This window comes from Syngnathus scovelli, chromosome 17, assembly GCF_024217435.2.
Source record: "Syngnathus scovelli strain Florida chromosome 17, RoL_Ssco_1.2, whole genome shotgun sequence".
Taxonomy (NCBI): domain Eukaryota; kingdom Metazoa; phylum Chordata; class Actinopteri; order Syngnathiformes; family Syngnathidae; genus Syngnathus; species Syngnathus scovelli.
Genome location: NC_090863.1, coordinates 4,372,637 through 4,395,220, shown reverse-complemented (window position 1 = coordinate 4,395,220; position 22,584 = coordinate 4,372,637). Strand labels below are relative to the sequence as shown.

The 22,584-nt window shown below is 43.2% G+C and overlaps 2 protein-coding genes across 2 annotated transcripts; both read left to right on the top strand.

Annotated features, from left to right (window-relative positions):
- Positions 1-278: 278 nt before the first annotated feature.
- Positions 279-9,634, top strand: ccdc18 (coiled-coil domain containing 18). Its single transcript, XM_049746414.2, has 25 exons — positions 279-715; positions 1,103-1,261; positions 1,418-1,515; positions 1,574-1,702; positions 1,762-1,858; positions 1,951-2,072; positions 2,157-2,445; positions 2,534-2,621; positions 2,735-2,952; positions 3,057-3,167; positions 3,488-3,619; positions 3,774-3,908; positions 3,976-4,041; positions 4,164-4,280; positions 4,382-4,549; positions 4,894-5,036; positions 5,483-5,646; positions 5,713-5,926; positions 6,481-6,580; positions 6,648-6,779; positions 7,010-7,123; positions 7,198-7,335; positions 7,584-7,985; positions 8,268-8,900; positions 9,443-9,634. The coding sequence occupies exons 2-25, from the start codon at positions 1,130-1,132 to the stop codon at positions 9,461-9,463; spliced, it is 3,963 nt and encodes a 1,320-aa protein (XP_049602371.1). The 5' UTR covers positions 279-715; positions 1,103-1,129; the 3' UTR covers positions 9,464-9,634.
- Positions 9,635-11,637: 2,003 nt separating this feature from the next.
- On the top strand, positions 11,638-22,558 carry scinlb (scinderin like b). The gene is made up of 17 exons (XM_049746416.2): positions 11,638-11,760; positions 13,677-13,864; positions 14,795-14,949; positions 16,465-16,626; positions 16,780-16,929; positions 17,389-17,478; positions 17,551-17,683; positions 17,849-17,937; positions 18,005-18,220; positions 18,454-18,575; positions 18,651-18,741; positions 20,266-20,436; positions 20,507-20,681; positions 20,969-21,084; positions 21,157-21,234; positions 21,329-21,389; positions 21,919-22,558. Exons 2-17 carry the CDS (start codon positions 13,684-13,686, stop codon positions 22,080-22,082), a joined length of 2,154 nt encoding a protein of 717 aa, XP_049602373.1. The 5' UTR covers positions 11,638-11,760; positions 13,677-13,683; the 3' UTR covers positions 22,083-22,558.
- Positions 22,559-22,584: the final 26 nt, after the last annotated feature.

Sequence of the window (22,584 nt, the reverse complement as noted above, 5' to 3'; positions counted from 1 at the left end):
GGGAAGAAACTGGTCCTATTTTTATAATCTTTGGTATTAACCGGTCGGGGTTTGAACCCACACTCTACCACTAGGCTACTGAGCTGGATAACAGAGTGATGCCGTCGTCCTTGCGCTATTTTTCACGATTGCGATTGGCTATTTTAGATCACTTCCACGCTTGCCATTGGCTATTTCATCCTTCCGCCACTGTTCGCGCTCGTCTGCGTATCAGACGCTTTAACCAATCGTTGTGTAGTGTCGATTGCTTCCATCCAATCACTAACGGATTAAAAAAAAACAGGGGCGGAGACAACTTGGTTAAGTTTTTGTTGGGTAATGGTAACACATCGACTAAAACGAATGACAAAATGAAACGAGTGTATTAAAAAACAAAACAACTACCACCACCAAGCTAATATGCAATTTAGTTACATTACCAGGCTGTTTTTTGGGGCTTTCTTTTACCAGATCGCAGCGACGTTACATCTCTCGGCTAGCCACTTGTTGATTAGCAAGCGTTGTTTACATTTGGCCTGCTAACATGCTACTAACTCATTGACAGTCATGTATCGTTTATTCTTGAAAGAGATCGATAAGTACCACCACAGCCGACAGTTGACCACTGTAAAAGTTATGATCACTTAACTGGTCGTATGTACTCTTCAGAATCAAATGTCAATGACGAAGATTGAACAGACTAGACACTTGATGAATCTGCCAAGACTGCAACTGGGTGAGTCCACGACAACTTGTTTTAATCCACTGCTCTATTCGTGAATTAAGTCATTAATGCCATTTTTCGAGACTTCAATTATGTTTCAATCTATGTTCAATTAATCTGCATAAATCAAGATTATGTTTGTAAAGTTATCTTTTTCAAACCACTAAGAGTGTGTCTTCTGCCATCTAGTGGAAGAACATTTAATTGTTCTGTCTGGCACGTTACGTCGCTGTCATTGCTTGTTGAACAAAAATATTATTTTATATATATAAATATAAATATAAATATTAATTTTGGATCTATTAGGAATCATTACATTAATTTGAAATGGTAACTGGAACAACTAATAATCCAATATGCTAACAACAGAAAAAAATGCTTGTTTCCATTCTTATCCAGTCCACTTTACTTCATGTCATCCATGAAATGGATTCTGTTCCTATGAAGCGAAAAATGGGTTACGCACGCCAAGAAAATGCCCGTCTTGCCATGCAGGATGTTGAACTCATCACTGACCTGGATGCTACACCGTATGAACTCCTTTCCTCCAGCTCTCAGGTAAAAGAATATGGAAATGATCTTTTCTGCTTGTACTGGTGCAAACATCTCCATGGTTTTTCCTTTATATTGTATGTACACACTGTCCATAAACAAACAAGATATATTATTATATCGTACAACTTTATGCATAATGAGGGACATTTTCACTTTCAGGGCCACCTGCGATGCCCCAGTGGGAGATCTCTTAACATCATGAAGGAGAAAATTGTACATCTCGAAACAGAAGTGGAGACCAAAGCTAAAGAACTAAAGTAAGTCATGCCCACGTACATGATATCCTGAAAGCCAGTCTGTCTTTGTGTTTCTTAGGGCGGCAGAGCTGAGAGCAGAACGTTGTGAGGAGGAAGCAACTCACAGTGACATCATGATAACAACTCTGACGGGAAAACTAAACACTCTCAGAGAAGAGCTGGCAAACAAAAGCGCTTTGGCTAAAAGGTAAATTGAGTCTGTATATTTGTGCTGTATTCTACATAATTTTGTCCAATTTTTAACAGGGCGGAGCAACAAAGAAACCAAGCCCTCGAAAATGCTGAGAAACTCAAAGAAGCTTTCAAAGAGTACAAGGCTACTGTTGCCATCAAATTTCAAAAGGTAATTTTCAACTTTGGAATCTCAAAGGTCGTCAAAGTGTTCCAGGCTGAAACTGATGTCATTGTAAAACAATTGCTGTGTATGCGTTCCAGGTGATGGAAAATGAAATCAAATTAAAAGACAGACTGATTGAGTGTGATCAAGAAAAAGAAGCGTTAGAACTTCAGTGTACTGCGCTGGAAAGAGAAAAGGCCGATCAGAATCATACAATCAGGTTTGCATCTTAACATTGGCTAGCTTTGTTCCCATTATGTGTGCTTACTCATCCTTACCATGACCTCTTCACGGGCCCTTGCAGCCAGCTAAAGGAAGATGTAAGGCAGGCAAAAACTTTTGCCGCTGAGTGTTCAGATCTCCAGGCGAAGCTGGAGGATGCCGGGCGGTGGAGCGCAGACCTCCAGAGGCAGCTGACGGAACGCAACGCTGAATGCAGGGAGCTGCTTACTCTGCGCAAGGAACTGGAAGATCTGCGGACTCTGACCAAGAACCAGGAGCTGTGCCTGGCCCACAGCAACAGAGCAACGCAGCAGAGCCAAGCCGAGGCAGCCAGCCTGGAGGCCATATTATCTCTGCTGCATCTTCGAGAGGTGGGGAGATTTATACGTCATATGATTTTCCTTATGGTGCCCAAAGCCAAAGTCATTTAATCTTCAGATGATATAATATTTTTTTTAGGATGCTGTAGGACCATTGTGTGTCAGGCCCTGCATGCTGCCTCCGGCGGACTATTCAACAACTGCACAAATGATGAAACTGAAACCAGGTTCACGTTCTTTCATTTGCATTTTGATCTACAAACAAAAGCACAAAAGAAAATCCCGCCAATGTAACATTCACATCATCAACGCTAGTCTTATTATTTTTGGATCTTCTCAGGTGAAGGTTACCAGCATCTATTGCAAGTTCTTCAGGTGAAGGAGGCTGAAAGGACGAAACAATGCAGCCTGGTCGAGAGGCTTCAGGACCGCGTGAACCGAGCTCAGGAGGAAATTTCCACCCTGCAAGGTTCCTTGGCCCAAAGAGCTTCCAACTACCAGAATCTCCAGACGGAGCTGATGGACAAAGCCAGCCAAGCCACGGCCTCAGAAAAAGAAGTATAGCAATTTTCTCTTATTCTGCTTCTGTTGGTCATACAACAAATGTGACACTTCATACACGTGGTTTCACAAGCTTTGCTTTGCTCTTGGTTTCAAATCAGTTAAAGAGAAAGAGCGCTCGAGTTGCCGCGCTGGAGAAACAGTTAGAGGAGAAAACGTCGGCCTACAGTCAGGCTGCACTGAGGAATACGGAGCTGGAGAATCAGCTGCAGGTACATTTTTAAATGTGCTGCTCCTTCTCATGTGACTTGGTCACTGGGGGTGTATAATACATAAGTCTCCATTACTCAATAAGCTGCAGTAAGTTGTTTTTCATAAAGAATATATATACCTGTGAGTATTGTGATATTGTCGGTCTAAATGTGTTGCTTCACCGTTGGTGTTCAAATATCCGTATAAGGTTATATAACACAGCTTGAAGCCCTTTTTTGGAGGGATTGTTTACTTATCTGAAGTGAGCAAAGTTGAGTTTTCTGTCATCATCCAGCACTTTTTGAATATGCTATTTTTGTTCTTCTTGTATTCAATGCAGGAAAAGATTGGCACTCTTCAACACTACCAAACACTGATGAGCAAAAAGCAAAGAGAGTACCAGCAAACTTTGGAAAAGACCAAACAATCACAAAGTCAGCAATGCACCGAGCACCAACACAGAATAGACATGGTGACTTGAATTTAAATCTGTGCTTTTTTTTTTTTTTTTTTAAATATTCATGATAGGGTTGTTCATCTTTTTTACGAGTGTCCGTCATTTTAGTCGTTCATTATAACTATAAATTATTTATAAATATAAAGTCAGCATTTTCTCACATTTTCAGCTACAGCTGTCTGTGGAGGAGGCTCATTCTCGAGTCTTAGACATGGAGCAGGAACTGAGTTGTCTCCAGAGAGAAAGAGATGAGGCTCAGGCTGCAACTTTACGGCTGCAGACCTCCATGGAACAGCTCACGCAGGTAAGGAAGGACTCCTGTTTTTAAAACAAGCTTCGTGAGGACTTGATGCATTTTGTCCCGGCTTCAGGAGAAGCAGATTGAAGCGAGACACAGCGAGGAGTTGCTCCAGAGTTTAAAAGAGCAGGCAGCCAAGGTCGGTGGAACAACGTGTGACATTGTTTTAAGGATGACTAGAAGAACCAAATATTTAAGTCCATCCAGTGTCAAAGTTGTACTTTTGTGTGAGTGTTGACTTTTTGTCTGGGCGTGTGTCAGGTGTGTGAGCTCCAGTCGTCTCTGTCAGCGTGCCGAGACCAGCTGACGTGGCATCTTCAGCAGATGGAGGAGATGAAAAAAAGCTACGAGTCCGAGCTGCAGAGATCCAAAGACCTGGTAGACAGTCACCGCTCGGACTGAGCAATTTTCAAAAATGATAATAATAATGCTCAATGATGCCTGTTTTTTTTTGTTTTTTTTCCTTCTCCCCTCTTCAGGTGTGTTCTCAGCAAGAAAAGCTTCACGGTGTCACTCGGGTGGCTCAGAGTTCCAGTGAGCAAAATCTGCAGCTTCAGCTTTCTTTGCAGCAGCAGCAAACCATGCTGAGCGAGAGCACGGCTCGCATCGCCGAACTGGAGGAGAGCCAAAGTCAGCTGCAGCAACAGGTGAGCAACCGAGTGTGCTAGTGCAAAGAGAAGATGTCAGCCATTTGTTTTATATAACGAGAAGGGTTGATTCATCATGAGAAAACAAAGCGTTGGTTTCAGGGGATAAGCGGTTTAATCTTGTGATCACATAAATAGCACAGAAAGTCTTCTTAGCTTGTAACTTTGTGTCCCAACTCTTAAAACAATGTTGTCCATTCAGCGCGCTGAGCTTTACAGAATCGCGCACAGACTTATTAGATCTAATTCATTGGGTTATAATTTAATGTTACCACCTTGGTGACCTTTGCTGTATTCTCACCAAATGCTGAAATTGGTGACATTCTTGTCTTTGACATACGTAGGTGTCCACACTTGAGCATCAGCTGGAGCGAGCTCGAGCGTCTCTGCAGGATGAGTTGAGGAGCAAACGGGAAGATAATGCGGAGAAGGACAAGGACCTGCATGACGTGAAGGAAAAGAACACTAAACTGTCGGTGACACTCAAGTAAGGACAGCAGTAGAATCATCAACAGCTTGTTTTCCACGTATTTTTTTTTCTTACCATTGAGATAATTGCATCATATGTTGTCCCATTTGAAAATCAGACACATCAGATTGTGTCTTATGATTCCACCATAACCAGCAGTAAGCGTGATGCCGCCCCTTTTGCTCCGCCTCTCGCCTCCGTTAATATATAAGCGAGGCTTAGCTTTGGTTTGCCGACATTTCTTTCGGCTGGATGTTTTAAAGGACAATTACTTCATTTTCTTCATGTGACACATTTTTTTTGCTAAGTTCCTAAAAATTGCTGAAGGTTCTCTTCATATCAGAAATGGGTGCCGTGCTCATGATAAGGTGAGGCGAATAAATGTTTCATATTTGGATGTCATGCTAAAAAAAAAAAAAAAAAACTAATCATAACAAGCTTGATACTTTTCATATTTTTTTTAGCCAAGCAACAACAGACGCAAAAAAATACCAAGTGGAGCTCATGTCCAAAGAGTCGGAGCTGCAGAGTCTGCGGAAAGACGTCACCGTCAAGACATCTCAGATCAGCGTCATGGACAAGAACCTTCAGCAAACAAGGAGCGCGCTTGAAAACAAGAATGACTTGGGTAAGCAAATGCACCCAAGCCACATTCGTTGTGATACCTTCAACACTTTCCCTCTCTCTTCTTTAGTGGTGGACCTGGAAGAGAAGCTCCATCGCTGCGAGGCAGACAAGCACAACTGCATCCAGAAGGTGCAGCTCCTGGAGGGCCAGCTCCAGACGGTGCAGGAGGAGCTGGCCGAGACTTTGACGCAGCTCCACTTGCTTAAAGACGTCTTGCAGAGGACCCAAAGCATTGCTGACGAGCGGCAAGTGGAGGTGGAAAAACTGAGTATACGTCTCAGGTGAGGCTCGTGAACTCTTCTACGGACGTCATGGAGTCGTTGAAACCATGTCATGAGAATTTTATACTTTTTTTTTTTTTTACTTCACGCATGTCTGTGCATCATCTTTGTGTGACAAACGTGTCCATTTTATGAATAATTTCTTTCGTGATGTAATCATTTGCTATTTCAAGATGGTACATACTGTGCCACTGAGCTATAAAAGCTCTTTTGTAATTATTGCCTGCAGCTACTGTACACAAAGCACTCAAGGGAACACACACACCAACAATATAAAGATTTGTCTGTACAACCGCAAGACTTGAGTTCATTGGTCTTCACACACCACGTTTCTGTCAGAGCCCTCCCCTAAAAATATCTAAAAAAAAGAAAGGTTTCTAAAAAAAAAAACACAGATTTTTTTATACACAAAAATAATAAATCTAGTTTACATTCTTTCTGCATAATAATTAGATCAATAAAAAGTGTTATATTAGATCTTATAAACTTTTCTTAATGTTCATAATCCATTACATGATACGATTTATTTATAAGGTGTATGTGCGTGTTCACAGCGAGACCCAGAAGGAGTTGGAAGAGAGGACTCATGAAGTTTTAGACATGGACGATGCATTGAAAGAAAGACAGGGGGAGCTCCAGCAGAGAGCAACGCTGGTATGAAAGAAGCCTCCAGGGTGTGTTTGGAAGGCAACGCTTTGACACACTTCCGTTTGTTCCTCAGCTGGGCCACCTGGATGTGGCCATCCGGGAGCACAAGCAGGAGATGGAGATCAAGGTGAAGGCACTGCAGCAAAGTCTGGAAGCCAGAGAGGAAGAACTGAGAGATGCTCAGAAGGAGCTCGAGGAGACAAAGGTATAGAGAGGAGTGCATCTAGGAATGTGAGCAAGGTCATGCACATAAGACAAAAGCGAATCGGGTCACAATGTCCTGTAGGTCAAATTGAAAAAGTTCAACACGTGACATCCTGGAAAGAGAACAGTGGACAGAAGGAACAGTTGTTGTTTTTTGGGAGAGAAAATATATCCTGTGGTTGGTTGTTTTTCTTTAAAAATATTGGGTCTGATCTTTCAAATGTGTTTCAGGAATCCCATCAGCACAGATTTGAGACATTGCTGCAGGAACTTGAAAAAGCTCAGTGTCACTGTAAAGCTCTCGCGTCACAACTGGACGCCATCAAGCTGCAGGAGAAGGACTTGGTAAACGCCGTTTAGATGTTTTCACATGCTAGCTGCTCAAATCGTGCAATTATACTGTCATGGGTACTGTGTAGGTTGAGAAGCTGTGCCATGCAAAGGAAGAGCTGGCTCTGAAAGAGACACGCTGGCAACGCTCCGAGGTCAGCTTGCAGAACATGCTCGCTTCTTTAGAGCGGGAGCTGGATCTGGAGCGGGAGCAACATAACAAGGAGGTACGCCATATCATTAGCAAGTATTAGCGACGATTCTAAACAATTCAGTACGTACGTGGATTGCATAGCTCAAGATTAAATCAATTAAAATGTATAGATTATTTTATGTACCACTAGAGGAAGCCCTCCTCTACCACACTTGAAGAAACACTGAGACAGTTTTTACTGAGCCTAAGGGAATGTCGGATTAGATTGAGTATTTTAAATTTCAATGTACGCTAAGATGTGTTTTCTTTCTTCTTGGTCAGCTGGAGTCCCTGCAGGAGACCCGAGGTCAGCTCCTCAAAGTGTCCTCGCACATGTCATCCTCACAGGAGAAGCTCACCTCTAAACTCCAGCAGCAGGAGATCCAGCTGGACCAGGCTAAAAGTGAGCTGGAACACGCAAAGATGGAGTTGGATCGCACCAAGGCCGAAGCCAGTCATCTCCAGACTCGGCTAGAGCAGAGCCAGAACGGGCTCCTGCAGACTGAGACTCAGCTGGAGAGGAGCCGGAATTTGTACGAGAAAGTCAAGGCTCAGAAGAGGCAGCTCCAAGTCCAGCTGGAGCAGCTTAGTGCTCAGTGGAAAGAAGCCAGGGACAAATCTGCTCAGCGCTGCACTCAGCTTGAATCCTTTCAGAGGTCCGTCGAGACCTCCAGTGAGCTCGAGGTAATGCACTTTAATGCAAGGCTAAAATCAACACTTATTGTTGCTGTATTTTTGAAGCTATCTGAACTTGAAGATTTATTTTCTGATGACTTAGCCTAAAAAGTATTAATTTATGCATTCAAGGGTTTAAATACATTTTTCAGTTATTTTTTATTTTGTTTTATATTTCACGATCAGAAATGTTAGCGATGGTTATGCTAACATATTTTGTTAGTGTCCAGTGATTATTATTATTTTTTGATGCAAGTTAACAATCTGCTCATTTTGGCAACTTCTAAGCAGGAGTCTGAGGTAACTCGTCTCATCTCCATTCTGGAGCGAGCAACTGAACGTCACCATCCAGCTGCGTGCGATCCAAATGGCTCCTTGCCATCCGTGCATCCCCAAGAGGACTCCTCATCCTCGCCATGCCCACCTTCCTCTCCCACTAGGCATCCAACAACCACCATCTCTCCATCCCTCGCTCCCAGGACTTCCCCTCCCTCCGCAATTCCCTCACCTCCATCTGATGCGGGCCTCGAGATGCTTCTCCAGAGCTGTAGCAACGACCTGTCCTTAGAGCTCCCCCCGAGCCTGAAGGCCACGCTGAGGGAGGCGCTGAGTCAGCAGCCGTGGGAGTCGTCCAACTCGGTTTCCGTAGACCACAGCTGGCAGGGACTCAGCAGCACCGACTCGCCATCGAGCTGCGAGCTCTCCTTCGACCCCCTCACCTACGTGATGGGAGACACCAGCTCCAGCTCCGAGCGTACTATCACGGAGGAAGGAGATAACGAGCGAGTAGGAGCGAGCAGCCCGAACGAGCACATGAACTCATTGAAGGGAATGTTGCGGTTCGTCAATCAGACTTTAGCCAATCAGGAGGATCCGTCCTTGTGGAGCTCTGAGGGGTCGTCGCAGAGTGGACCGGACCTTCAGGTAAAACAGCAACACAGTGATAGAAACGAATCAAACATAGGCTGGATCTGGATTTATTATATCTGTGGTTTTATTATAATTTACTGCAACAAACATGACTAAATACTATATATTAGATATTTGAACACAAACTGTGGAGCAACACATGTAAACAGACAACACTCACAGGCTCATAGAGTACCAGTGGATTTTTTTTCTTCCAGTAGTTTTATATAAACAAATATTCTTAAAATTATTTAACTTTTGTTGTGTGGAGCCAACTTCTTTTTTCATGAAAATACCAAATATTCCCAAAGTTGGCTGGAATAGAGGCAGGAGAAATGGAAACAATTTGACTTCTGTGCTACACAACCCTCAATTAGTTGTAAGGCTCACCATTCTTTCACCAAGTTTGTTGAATAACTGATGAAATCGAAATTAAATCCAGCAGTGACAGAGAAACCGAGTTGGCCCAAATGTTTTATTGCCCTTATGTAAGACAAGGCCGCCACATTCCATTTGATTTCATCTGGTGAAACTGTCGCATTTTTGTCTGCCCTCAGATGGACACCGGGGAGGCATGAACAACGTTCCAGTTTATATCATCAACGTATATCTCATAATGTAAGTTATTCAAGTAGTGCTGTCTTGAATTGTTTTTTTGTCTGACAGCCAGTGAATGGTGTTTATATAGTAGATTAAAACATTTGAGTTGTCGTTTTTAATACTTCAATAAATGTTCTTATTTTTACTAGTGTCATTCTCCAGAGACCTTTCAATCTTGGTTGCAAACTAACAAGATCCCTTGGTTGCATGAGAATTGTCACTTTCCAATCCAAGAAAGGAATTTTTGGCTCAGTGACGGTCAACGAGAAAGCCGAGAAAAAGCTTTGGGATCTAACTTACATAACAAGAACACAATTAATGGCATTTTGACAAAACCACAGAAATCGCTGTTGTTTTAACGGTTCTCTGAGTAGACTGCGTGGTACCCCCCCTCATGGGGTCGTAAGGTCAGGGGCCCACCAATGCATGAGCCCCCCCAGAGAGTTACCTTTGAAAGCCTCTGCTTAAAATCGCATTCGAAGCCATTTTTTTCTAGCTTAGTGGAAACGTGTACTGTCTCTTTAAAAAAAAAAAAGCCACTGTTTCCAAACTTTTATTGAAGCAATTAGAAAAATCTCACAAAGTGTATACAGTGTACTGAAATACAAAACTTTTGTCAATTTCATCACAACTTTCCTTTCAGTAATTCCAATTTTGTGACATGCAAATCGGCAGACGTCAGTCACTCTTCCTTGTTGAACTAACAAAACAGAAACTTGCAAGACATGTTTTGCTTTTAATACTGTGCCCTGTTTGTCTGAAGTAATCAGATGTCTTAAGAGCATTTACATTTTCAGGAAGCGTATTTTAACATTTGCATGTTAAGATCCTTGTAAAGTGAGGATGTGGTTCATTTTGTGGCCTGCTGCGATAGCGTCAATCTTGTGCTCTAGTTCCTCTGTTCAACTTCCTATGTTGGTCTTTTTTTAAAGTTCCCAGTTTCATCTTATCTATCTCCTAATTTTCATTGTTAGCCTCCATTTTGCAAAAATGTGACTTGTTTTGTCTTTGTCCGACTTTATAGTATAGTTCTCGGCCTGGTATGTGCATATAGTACGATTGTGGCAGATGTACGAGCTGATGTGGTCATCATAATAACAGTGTCATTATGTATTCTTTCGAGACTGGACAAACGAGACGGACGAGTGTCGCAGCTGGCCATGTTTGGATAAGGCCTTCAAAGATGCAAAACTCAAACGGCTGCAGGGAATAATTATTTGAGAGTGGATAAAAGTGCGGCCGGCCGTAGACACACAAAGCGCAACTCAGCTGGATGACTCCCAGTGTTGATGTGCTTTAATTAAACATGTGGCTTGCGGATAAACAAACAGCGACCTGGTTTGTAATTAGATGCTTCTAATAATATAATACAAGCATAAGGTACAAATCAAAACAGAAAGCAACCTTGAGAAGGAATTGAAAGAAAATTAAATGTAGTGTAAGCATAAATTACAAATTACCTTGAGAAGGAATTGAAAGAAAATTAAATGTAATGCAAGCATAAATTACAAATCAAAACAGAAAGCAACCTTGAGAAGGAATTGAAAGAAAATGAAATGTAATCCAAGAAGGAAAAAAAAAGATGAAATTGTTTGTATATTGTAACAAATCTGAATTTATTTATTTCCAACAGTATCAAAGTGAGGTCCCAGTTCTCCCTCATGTCCCTCTTCTCCTTTTGTGTCCCAGATTAGCCCGACATGATAAGATTGTAATCCATTGTGGTTGAGGATGTGCAGCATCAGCTGTCTCCAGCCTGCTGGTGGGGCCTCCTGTCACTCCCTGTTCAATGAAAACATTCACCACTCTAGCACCAGTTAGGTAGACTAACGTAATTGGTAGGCAACCTTTTGGATTTACTTTTAAAAAGATGAAGTATGGACGCATATGACTTGTCAAAGCAAATCCCAAAAGCAAACAACCCCATGTTTGCTACTTTGTGTTTAAAGTGAACCCAGTGAACTCCCTGTTTGAACACATTTTATATCCGGAAAAGAGCAGGAAGTAACCATCATCTGCCATCGGTAAATTTATTAAATACAGACTTGGAGCGTGTGCGTCTGTTGTTATATTAGAAGAGCATCTGGATGTTTGTTTGTTTTGGCTCGCTGCTTTCAACCAATCAGAGCGTCGTATTTTCCGACAGACAACCTCCGTTGCTGTTCAATCTTCCTCCCCCTTGGCCACTACACTTTTGCGCCTCTGAATCGGATCACTCCCACATCTGCAGCCTCCGCCGACACTTCTCTTCTTCCACCCATCATCACATATACATGTAAGTATTATTTTATTAGTAACTTTATTTCTGTCATTGTTTTCTTTTTCCTCTGGTTCACCCATTGCAAAGTATCCGATTGGTTTTTTTTTCGCATAAAACTATTATTGTCGTATATATTCTTTGAATTTTTTACTTTAAAATCATTGAGTAGATTCAAAAGACATAAAGGGAGTGTTAATCCAAAGAGCAACGTTTTCTTTTTCCTCTGGTTCACCCATTGCAAAGTATCCCATTGTTTTGTTTTTTTCGCATAAAACTATTATTGTCGTATATATTCTTTGATTTTTTTACTTTTAAATCATTGAGTAGATTCAAAAGACATAAAGGGAGTGTTAATCCAAAGAGCAACGTTACGTAACATAGGACCAGTTCGTCCGTGGTAATTAAAAGCTTTAATGTTGCAGAGTCTTGTTGGTCTCGTAAAGTACTGTGAGATTCTTCATTGAAATCAAAGCGACAACAATGATGTCATCCGTGCACACAATATCACAATAATTGATTTACTAAATATCCATTGTCACAATGTAGTGAGAATTTAACGCACGAAATGGTACATTTTGCCCGATAATGTTATGTACTCTTTGGACAGCTAGGTACGCAAATGAAGGGCACCTTTTATAGAAGCAAATTCAAGGTTTACTGACATGCCCAGCAAAGGTGCGCTTCATTTGTTTTGCCAGACGTCCGGATGTGTTGGGACAAGTCAGTCTCTCTTGCGCACATTCTACTTACCTCGAGGCCAATAATCAGCGATTAGTTGTTACAAAATATTAATTTGTGACCATGTATAAGGTAAAGTGATAAAAGAATTGAATATTCATTATTAATCACGTCATTGTTTGACAGTGGAGCAAAGAAAATGTGAGGTGTGTTCTGTTCCACTTTGTGTCAAACTCATGGCCCGGGGGCCAGATCTGGCCCGTCACTTCATTTTATGTGGCCCGCAAAAGCAAAATCATGTGTCAATTCAATGTTTCTTGTGAAAATACAGAAACTCTAAAGTGTCTATGTTTTTAATAACAGTGAGACATTTATGTTAAAATCCAAATTTCAAAATAAATTTGAAAATTGTTGAACTTTTCTGTTGTGTGTATGTGATAATGCCCATCCATTCATTTCTATTTATGTCATTAATGGCCACACGAGGGAAACAATAACTCCAAAAATTAGTTCATATGAAATAATAAGATTTTACATTGTTCCCATAATTTTTTTTTTTTTTTTTTTTTTTGTAGTACTTGTTTCCTAAATGCAGCTACATATGATAAAGTGGCTGGCGCACTTTAATAATGACGTTTTAATGCAGTCGTCTCAAAGCCAAGATGAGTGTTTGCTTCAGACTGCATTGATCAGCCCTGTTCCGGCTACTCTACCAAGCGTTTTCCTGCATCTGTAACCCGATCTGTGCAATAAAACCACCCACCCACAATTTAGACACATTAGTGAGTGCCTTACCATCACAACTGCTTGAAATGTTCTTTCTAAAAGCAAGTAAGAGTTTGTATGTGAGGATGTTAAAAAAGAAATCCTCAATAATAATGCTACTGCCTCAAAGTAATTTGGATCTCGTGTAAACATGGTGGGTGAATAAATAATCTGAGTGATTTTGTATCTTTGGCGGCATGACAGATTACAGTTTCTCTAATGTGCCTGTATGTGCGTGGTAGATGGATTATGCAAAAGTAGAACGTGCCAAATTAAATGCTTGTCATTGCTTGCTTGGCAAAGTTTAATTTTCATGAACATGTTTCGTATATTTTTTGTTTGTGTGAATGAGAAAAAAATACCAGAAATCTTTTTATTTGAAAATCGTTTTTTGTAATCCTTAAATGGCCACACCCCAATTTTGCAATGCAAAATCCTTCATTTAACATCTTTCTTTGTGTCCCCCCCGCCCCACCCCTCCCTTTTAGATCCATCATGGTGTCCCATAAGGAGTTTGCAAACGCAGGGAAGCAGCCTGGCCTGCAAGTGTGGCGCATCGAGAATTTGGACCTGAAGCCCGTTCCGAAGGCTCTGCATGGAAACTTCTACAGCGGAGATGCCTACTTGTTGCTTTTCACCACTTCCGCCCCCTCGTACAGCATCCACATGTGGCTCGGTAAAACACAGCGCCCAGAAACTAATCTCAGTTTCTCCGAGCAGTATAGCTTTGTGTGCGTCCGGAATGTTACATAACACATGTGGTTCCTGAGTGCATGCAGACAAGTCTGCCAGCGTCGCCGCTAAAACACATACCACAAGCGCTATATAGCTGCGCAACTCTAAAAGTTGCAACTGTTCGTGAGAATCCGCACGTCTCTCTTTTTTGTGCTCTTAAGTCTCAGTTCTCTTCACATTCAAACCATCGTGACATGCGGGTGACATCTGGTGAGCTTTTCTCATGCTCTTTAAATCTTGGTCAAATCAGTACGAGTCACTTCAGGAATACTTCTACGGGCCGCTGGGGGACAAGAACCAGCCCGTACTTGTTTGCTGGCAGTCAGTTGGGCCTCTGCAACCAACATATTAGACTTGCAGCATACTGTTGCCAAAACACTAAAGTAGAATTATATAATGTGAAATTGAGTAAAAGAACAAAACGTTCTGATTCAATTGCCGTACTTACATAAGAGCGAAAAAAAATGCTGACTCCGTCTCGAATGGATTTTAGGGATCTGGAATGTTGTGGATTGAAGGGAAAGTTTAATTTGTTTCATTAAGTCTGATGCATCCAGCAGCTGTGGTGGAAGTGAGTCAGTGTCTCCGTGCCTGACTCACAAGAGCCATATTTTCATTCAATTCTCACAAGCAGATGAACTGACTCATGATGTCACACGTATGGCCACGCCCCTTAAAGGCACACATCCTTTTTTTCCCCAAACCAAAAGCCAGGTCCAAAACAAAAAAAAACGGCTTTAGCAAAAAAGTGTGAGAAGGAGCTCAATTTAGTCAGGCCATAACCTTGTCTAATTGCAGAAAAGTGCTTTGCCGCCATCTTGTGGCATCGATAATAATCACAAATTTTCGACGTTTTGTGATTCCCCTCCAGGAGAGGAGTGCTCGCAGGACGAGAGCGGCGCCGCGGCCATCTTCGCCACTCAGCTGGACGACTTCCTGGGTGGCGGGCCGGTGCAGTTCCGGGAGATTCAGGGCAGCGAATCCAACACCTTCCTTGGCTACTTCAAGACGGGCATCACATACAAGGTGCAGATATTTGACCTAACTTTTCGTTTAACTGACCCAATGGCTAGTTATCAAGCCAATAATTAAAGTTGAGGATGAATTGGAATGAAGAACTTGTTAGGAAATGAGAACAGCTTCTCCTACTATGCTGTTGCCATGGCAACTGAGCCATGCTTGGATTTTAAACGGCACTTTGTAAAAAGGGTAACTTCAATGGCTCAACTATATAACCGTGGTTTAATGATTGTCAGCCCCAGGTGCATTCTGTCGCAGATGAGTCTGAAGTTCACCGACAAATTGCCTTCTTCAGAGTTTCCATGCCAGGGCGCGTCCAGCCTTTCCGCTGCCCATCTGTTTTGAGTTGTTTTGAGCCGAAATTTCCTCCTCTAATTTTGTCTGGCTGTAATTATCCCACTAAACCTTTTGCAAGGACTTTGACCAAAAGCACATGATGTTATATAATAATGATGTTTAACATATGCAAATCCTTACAGGCTAATTTACAAAATGTAAAATATTCTTGCCAAATTTACGTAATATAATCCTTGTTTTATTACTCTCTCTTTTTTTTTTTTTAAACCAGTTTTTTTTTTTTTTTAGTTTTTCTATTTTCATCGGGAGAACTTCCTCATAGCTTTGGCGAGTCCTTCAGGAAGCAATCTTTCCATCAGAGCAAACACAGGACACATTGTTACTATGGAAAATTTTACAGAGCGGTTCTTGAGAAGGCTGAATGTGGTCTCCATTTTGAAGCCACTCCTCCAGATTGTGGCGAGACCCTGTCAGCATACTGGTACTTTGTTCAGCAAGAAGAAATGTTGTTCTGTCACAAGAACTCATTCGTCTCCATCCTCCCACTAATGAGCATTATGTCTTGGCGATATGTTGGAATTCCAATTTGCATGATTTGTAAGTTACATTTGTTTTGCTTTGACGGCTTCTCAAAGGACGGCACTTTACGGGACAGTTCCACTTCCAAGGTACAACGAAGGTCCTCCTCCTTGACACGATTTGATAATTGACAGTCATCAAGTCAATGTCTTTTTTATCCGGAAGCTGTCTTGGTCCATATTGCTGTGTAAAGTTCAAATCATTCTCAGTTGTGAACTTGTGAAATCATCCAACTTGTGAAACAAACCTTCAACCCTGCCATGTATGGTTTAGTTAATCCCCAAATTATCCATCAAATTCATTTGGTCACAGGCCAAAATGCCACAAGATGACGGGCGGCGGTAAACTACTACTTTTATCTAAATGAAATGCCTCAACTCACTTAGTTCAAAGAGCAACTATGTTACGAAGGAGCAGACCAAGGAGAAGGAGCAGATCCAATATGAGAGCAAAGGTGAATTTTGTGGTATTTATGTAATATCCTTAAATGCCACAAGATGGCGCCAAAGCCCCACCTAATAGGAAATTAGTATTTGATGTCAGGGAAGTACTGTGACAAGAAATGCAATATAGAAATTAACTCATTATAGGATTCAAATGAATCCACTACGTCAGATGACTAACAATCAACCCGTGTTCTCACAGAAAGGTGGTGTGGCGTCTGGTTTTCAACACGTGGTGATCAACGACGCCAATGTGAAACGACTGCTTCACATCAAAGGTCGCAGGGCCATCAGAGCCACCGAGATGGAGATGACCTGGGCTAGCTTCAACAAGGGGGACTGCTTCATTATTGATCTGGGAAAGGTGAGCCCTTGCTTTGGATGGCTGTGTGACACTGGATTGGTTGCTCTCAAGATCATTTATAAAACACACAGGAAAATTTTATCTTCAATGGTCACATTTTTTTTAGTACTTCCACCCGCCTCAGATGTCTGTCACAATGTTGTTTGTCGCCAGGAAATCTACCAGTGGTGCGGCAGCGAGTGCAACCGCTACGAGAGGCTGAAGGCCTCCCACATGGCCATCCACATCCGAGACAACGAGAGGAACGGCCGAGCCAAGCTGCACATGGTGGACGAGGGCCAAGAGCCGCAGGCCATCACGGAGGTGCAATTCATTTTCTCAGCCTCGCACTTGATGTTTGAGCCCAAAGGTCTCCTGTGAAGCCGAAGCTGTAAGCTGTAATGATTCGCGTCACGTCCAGCGAGATAGGCAGCGTGGGAACAAACATGCACAATGCTGTCGTTTGTAATGAGCTGCTAGCGGGCCAAATTGGGGCTAACTTGTAAACACTTGAAGGGAGGACACAGAAGACTAATGAGATGATACAAGAGCCCTAGATGTTTTTTTTTTTTCTCTTTGTTTAGAGAAATTCTAAAACTTCTATCATTTTTGCCATATTCAGTGCACGAGGGAGTTCATTTTATTTCATGTCTACTTTATTTCATTTCTTTATCCAAAAATAGATTTGTACAGACATCAAAGTCTAAAAAAAAAAACAACTTGTAAAGTAGTCTTAATGATAAACTACAATGGACTTGTCTCAATAGTTGACTGTGTTTCAAGGTGCTGGGACCCAAACCTGCCATTGCACCTAGCACTACTGATGATGAGAAGGTGGATGTCTCCAATAGGCAGAAGGGCGCCCTCTACATGGTGAGAAAGCTTTTTGTTTTCTGCTAATTGTGATGACAGCTATTGTATTTGAAATTTCCTTTTGCTTTTCAGATCTCCGATGCTTCGGGTTCCATGAAGTTGACTGCGGTGGCCGCATCCAGCCCCTTCAAACAGGCCATGTTGTCACCCGACGAATGTTACATTCTAGATAACGGAGTGGACAAGAACATATTTGTTTGGAAAGGTAATCAAGTCATCCGAATTCACGCAAGTAATATTACAATTTGTAATTGTAGGTCAGTGCATTTTTATTGACTCCGATTGGATTGTGCAAGTGTACCTAATGAAGTTTCCAGTGAATGGACTGGATAGACGTTCATCTCATCTGCCTATCATTGCCTTAAATCAGGTCCAAAGGCCAACGTGTCAGAGCGTAAAGCCGCCATGTCAACAGGCCAGAAGTTCATTAAAGACAAAGGCTACAGCAACAAGTGCCAGGTACATTTTGGAGATGATCTTCTGTAGTCGAACCGCACAAAAAAAACTTTCTTGACGCTACTTGCAGCTGCAAGTGCTTCCCGCAGGAGCCGAGACCATCCTCTTTAAGCAGTTCTTCAGCGACTGGAAGGACAAAGACGAGACCACCGGGCCGAGTCAGGCTTACACTATTGGTCGCATTGCTAAAGTGGATCAGGTGCCCTTTGACGCGTCCAGCCTGCACTCCAATAAGGTCATGGCAGCTCAGCACGGCATGGTCGACGATGGCACGGGCAAGTTCCAGGTAATGGTACCTTCAACTTGACTCATTCACCTCCTAGCTGTCCCCAGTCACCACAGGTGTGCCCCAAGGGTCCATCCTGGGGCCCCTTTAACTCTTTCCCATCAGCAATATCTACAATAAATAGTTTCAGTGACAACCAGTTGTTGAGCAAAGCCATCTCTTCTACTTCCCTACTTTACAGACAGTTTCAATAACTTCCAAATTTTATAAGAAATGTATCTGGTCTCTTTTAGATTTGGCGTGCGGAGAATGGTGAAATGGTTCCCGTAGATCCTGCATCGTACGGCCACTTCTATGGTGGCGACTGTTACATCATCCTCTACACCTACAAGACAGGACAACTGATTTACACTTGGTGTGTGTTATTGTTGTTTGACTTTGGGCGAAACTCGTTAAACGTATTCTGAATTTGTCTACGTGACTTTGTCAGGCAAGGGCTGAAGGCGACACAGGATGAATTGACTGCTTCAGCGTTTCTCACCGTGAAATTGGATGACTCAATGGGAGGATCACCAGTTCAGGTTCGAGCTTGTCGACAGATACTAACGCCTTTATATCATTTTTCTACTTACCGTATTTGCCGGTGTACAGGTCGACTCGGTGTATAAGTCGACCCCCTAAAATTCGACGGAAATTTACGATTTTATGATATATCCTTTGTATAAGTCGAGCTCAATTGTTGCATTATATTAAACTTCAAAATTCAATATGCGAAATTTATTGACGAAATGTGTTCAAATTCCGGGAGGCCGTGCGCATGCGGCTGTTTATAAGCACCGCGGAGGAGATCGCGGCCGGCGAGCTCGCGCACGCCGCCCGGCACCAACGGGAGGCCGGAAATAGCTCCAAGCCGAGCGGATCGGCACTTTATAAGCACCGCGGAGGAGATCGCGGCGCCTCATTCGACTTCCAGCGGCCGGCGAGCTCGCGCACCCGCCCGGCACATCCGGGAGGCGGTGCGCACGCGCCAAGTGGCCGAAAATAGCCCCCGCCGAGCGGATCGGCTGTTTATAAGCACCGCGGAGGAGATCGCGGCGCCTCATTCGACTTCCAGCGGCCGGCGAGCTCGCGCACCCGCCCGGCACATCCGGGAGGCCGTGCGCACGCGCCAAGTGGCCGAAAATAGCCCCCGCCGAGCGGATCGGCTGTTTATAAGCACTGCGGAGGAGATCGCGGAGCCTCATTCGACTTCCAGCGGCCGGCGAGCTCGCGCACCCGCCCGGCACATCCGGGAGGCCGTGCGCACGCGCCAAGTGGCCAAAAATAGCCCCCGCCGAGCGGATCGGCTGTTTATAAGCACCGCGGAGGAGATCGCTGAGCCTCATTCGACTTCCAGCGGGCCGCGCACTCGCGCACGCCGCCCGGCACATCCGGGAGCCCGTGCGCACGCGCCGAGTGGCCGAAAATAGCCCCCGCCGAGCGGATCGGCTGTTTATAAGCACCGCGGAGGAGATCGCTGAGCCTCATTCGTCTTCCAGCGGGCCGCGCACTCGCGCACGCCGCCCGGTTCAAATTTTCTAAGTGCAACGCACAATGAGATGCATGAGAAACGGCCTTGGTTACCATCACATTTGAAGCGATGAATACGAAGTTAAATTTTATGACTCGGTGTATAAGTCGAGGTCGATTTTTTTCGGTAGATTTTGGATCGAAAAAGGTCGACCAATACACCGGCAAATACGGTAACCACCTGCTAGTATTCTTACAATCAGGATGAGATCAGGAATAGATAGTGGAAATTGCCGCCAAGGTTAATTGTGAGCTCAAAAAACATATTTGGTGAGAGATTGAACGTCAACTGCAACTTTCTTCATAAAAAAAATACACCATCTTCAAATGGCCAACAGAGGGCGCTATTCTATTAATTCTAACGTGGCCCTGTAACTACAAGTCGGATTTTCTGATAAATGGATGGATGTATTATTGATTAGAAATACTGAAAGTTAAATATTATTTATTTTTTATTTTTAAACTTGATAATTGCTGTAAAAGGATTTTTATTTTTGAAATTGGCCTTGATTATTGAATACTGTTGTGTTCTACAGGTGAGAGTGACTCAGGGCCAGGAGCCCCCTCACTTGATGAGCCTGTTCAAGGGCAGACCCATGATCATCCACAGCGGAGGAACATCACGTAAAGGCGGACAGACCCAATCTAGCAGCACTCGCCTCTTCCACATCCGCCAGAGCACCTCCCACGCTACCCGGGCCGTGGAGGTGATGAGCACTTTTATTCAACGTGTCAAAAAGTCTCCCACTTCTCACCTGTCTTCATTTCTTCCTTCAGGTTGATGTTTCCGCTTCCAAGCTGAACACCAACGACGTGTTTGTGCTGAAGTCACCAAGCGGTCTGTTTGTGTGGCGAGGCGTGGGCGCCAGCGACAACGAGATGGAGGCCGCCAAGCACGTGGTGGGCTTCCTTGGAGGAAGCGCCAGTCAAGTTGCCGAGGGAAAAGAACCAGGTGGGTGTCCTCTGTTAATCCATCGACAATGTAGAGGCAAAATTAATGCCCACCTTTACAATTGCCTATAATCACCACAAGATGGCAGCAAAGGCTGACTAAATAAAGCCCCGCCCCTCATTTCAGCATAGTTGCTTGCCAGCATCTTTTATGAGACATGGTGAATTTCTAAGCAAATAACATCTTTGTGGATTCCACCCAAAAAAGGAGCTTGTGATTGTATATCAGTGCTAATTCAACCAGAACGATAAAAGTGCTCAATTGGTACCAATTCTTCTTCTTATCAGCTGCATTCTGGACCGCTCTGGGTGGCAAAAAGGAATACCAGACGTCCAAAACTCTGCAGAACGTGATCAAGCCACCGCGCCTGTTTGGCTGCTCCAACAAAACCGGACGACTCACTGTATGTGACATCATGATATGAATGAATTGCGCTTTAGCGCTCAGACACATTATGACCACAGCCTTCTCGCAGGTTGAAGAAGTTCCTGGAGATTTCACTCAGACTGACCTGGCCACGGATGATGTCATGATTCTAGATACTTGGACCCAAGTAAGATGGCTACTGTTTTTGTTGGGTTTGGAGAATTGTCATTTATGCCCTGAATTGACCTTGATGACATCCGTTGTTTGTGTGTTCCACGCAGCTCTTCCTTTGGATCGGCAATGAAGCGAACGCACAGGAAAGGACTGGAGCTCCCAAATTAGGTTGGTTGTACAAAAAATGTCCAGTTGAATTATCCTTTAGCTATTAACTTTTCCATAAAACAATGACGACTGTGCCTAATGATTCTTAAAATCTTTGAGACTCGCACGTTAGCCATCTTGCCTTTGGCATTAAATGCAGTATTGTCATATGATGGCCTTTTGAGCGGCAAATGTCCTTTTGCACTTTTGCTCGAAGCCAACAATGTCCATGAGCGCACTTGTCAAGAGAAGTCAACATTGTGTCTCTGGAGTGTGGCAGACACACAATATTTTTTCTTCCCGAGTCCAAGCAGGGCTATCCTTCATAGATGTTTGCTTATTATGGGAGTGCTCCCTCCCTCCCTCCCTCGGGGATTGAAGGTCACAGGCTTTCAAATGCAGTTTTTCAGTCTTGCCCCCTTAAGTGGAGAGAGAGAGATTGCTCATGACGTAAATGCTCTGCTGATTCCCCCTCCATGCTGTATGCCAAGGAGGATAAATGAAAATGATGTTTGTTTTTAATGCCTATTTTTTCGCCCATCTCCTCCAGCAAGGGAATATCTGGATTCAGACCCGTCCGGCCGCAAGGGGCTGCCCATCACCACCATCAAACAGGGAGCGGAGCCGCCAATTTTCACCGGCTGGTTCCACGCCTGGGACCCCAAGATGTGGGAGACGGATCCCTTAGACAGAATCCGCGCTCGACTGTTCTGAACACCAAAATCTTTCGCCAACTTTGCACTTATTTAGCTCCAGTTGCCATTTTGGTTGTTTTACCTCTAATCCCGAAGTGCCAAAAGCAAAGATGTAATCAGATTTAAAGGCTGGAAGTGCTTTTTAGAAAATGATGTCTTCTTTTGACAATTGGATTTTTTATTTTTATTTTTTGCATTCAACAATGAGTCATCCTCATTTTACCACATTTTCTTGTTTAAAAAAAACAACAACCTTTATGCTATGCAAAATAATTTTAGACTGTGTGCACCTAGTTAATATCAACATGTTCATTCAATCCATTGTTTCCACACTTTTGTTCATACCGGATTGTTGCGCTTACTAGAAGTTGCATGCTGCATTTTTATCCTGCTGTGAAACGTGTCTTAAGTATATGCATGCACGCATTTAGCACTGTGTCCATGAAATACTCTCATGGGTGGCTTTAAAATAAAACTCTTTTGAGTTAAAACACATGTACGTGTATGGCAGAAATCAGAAG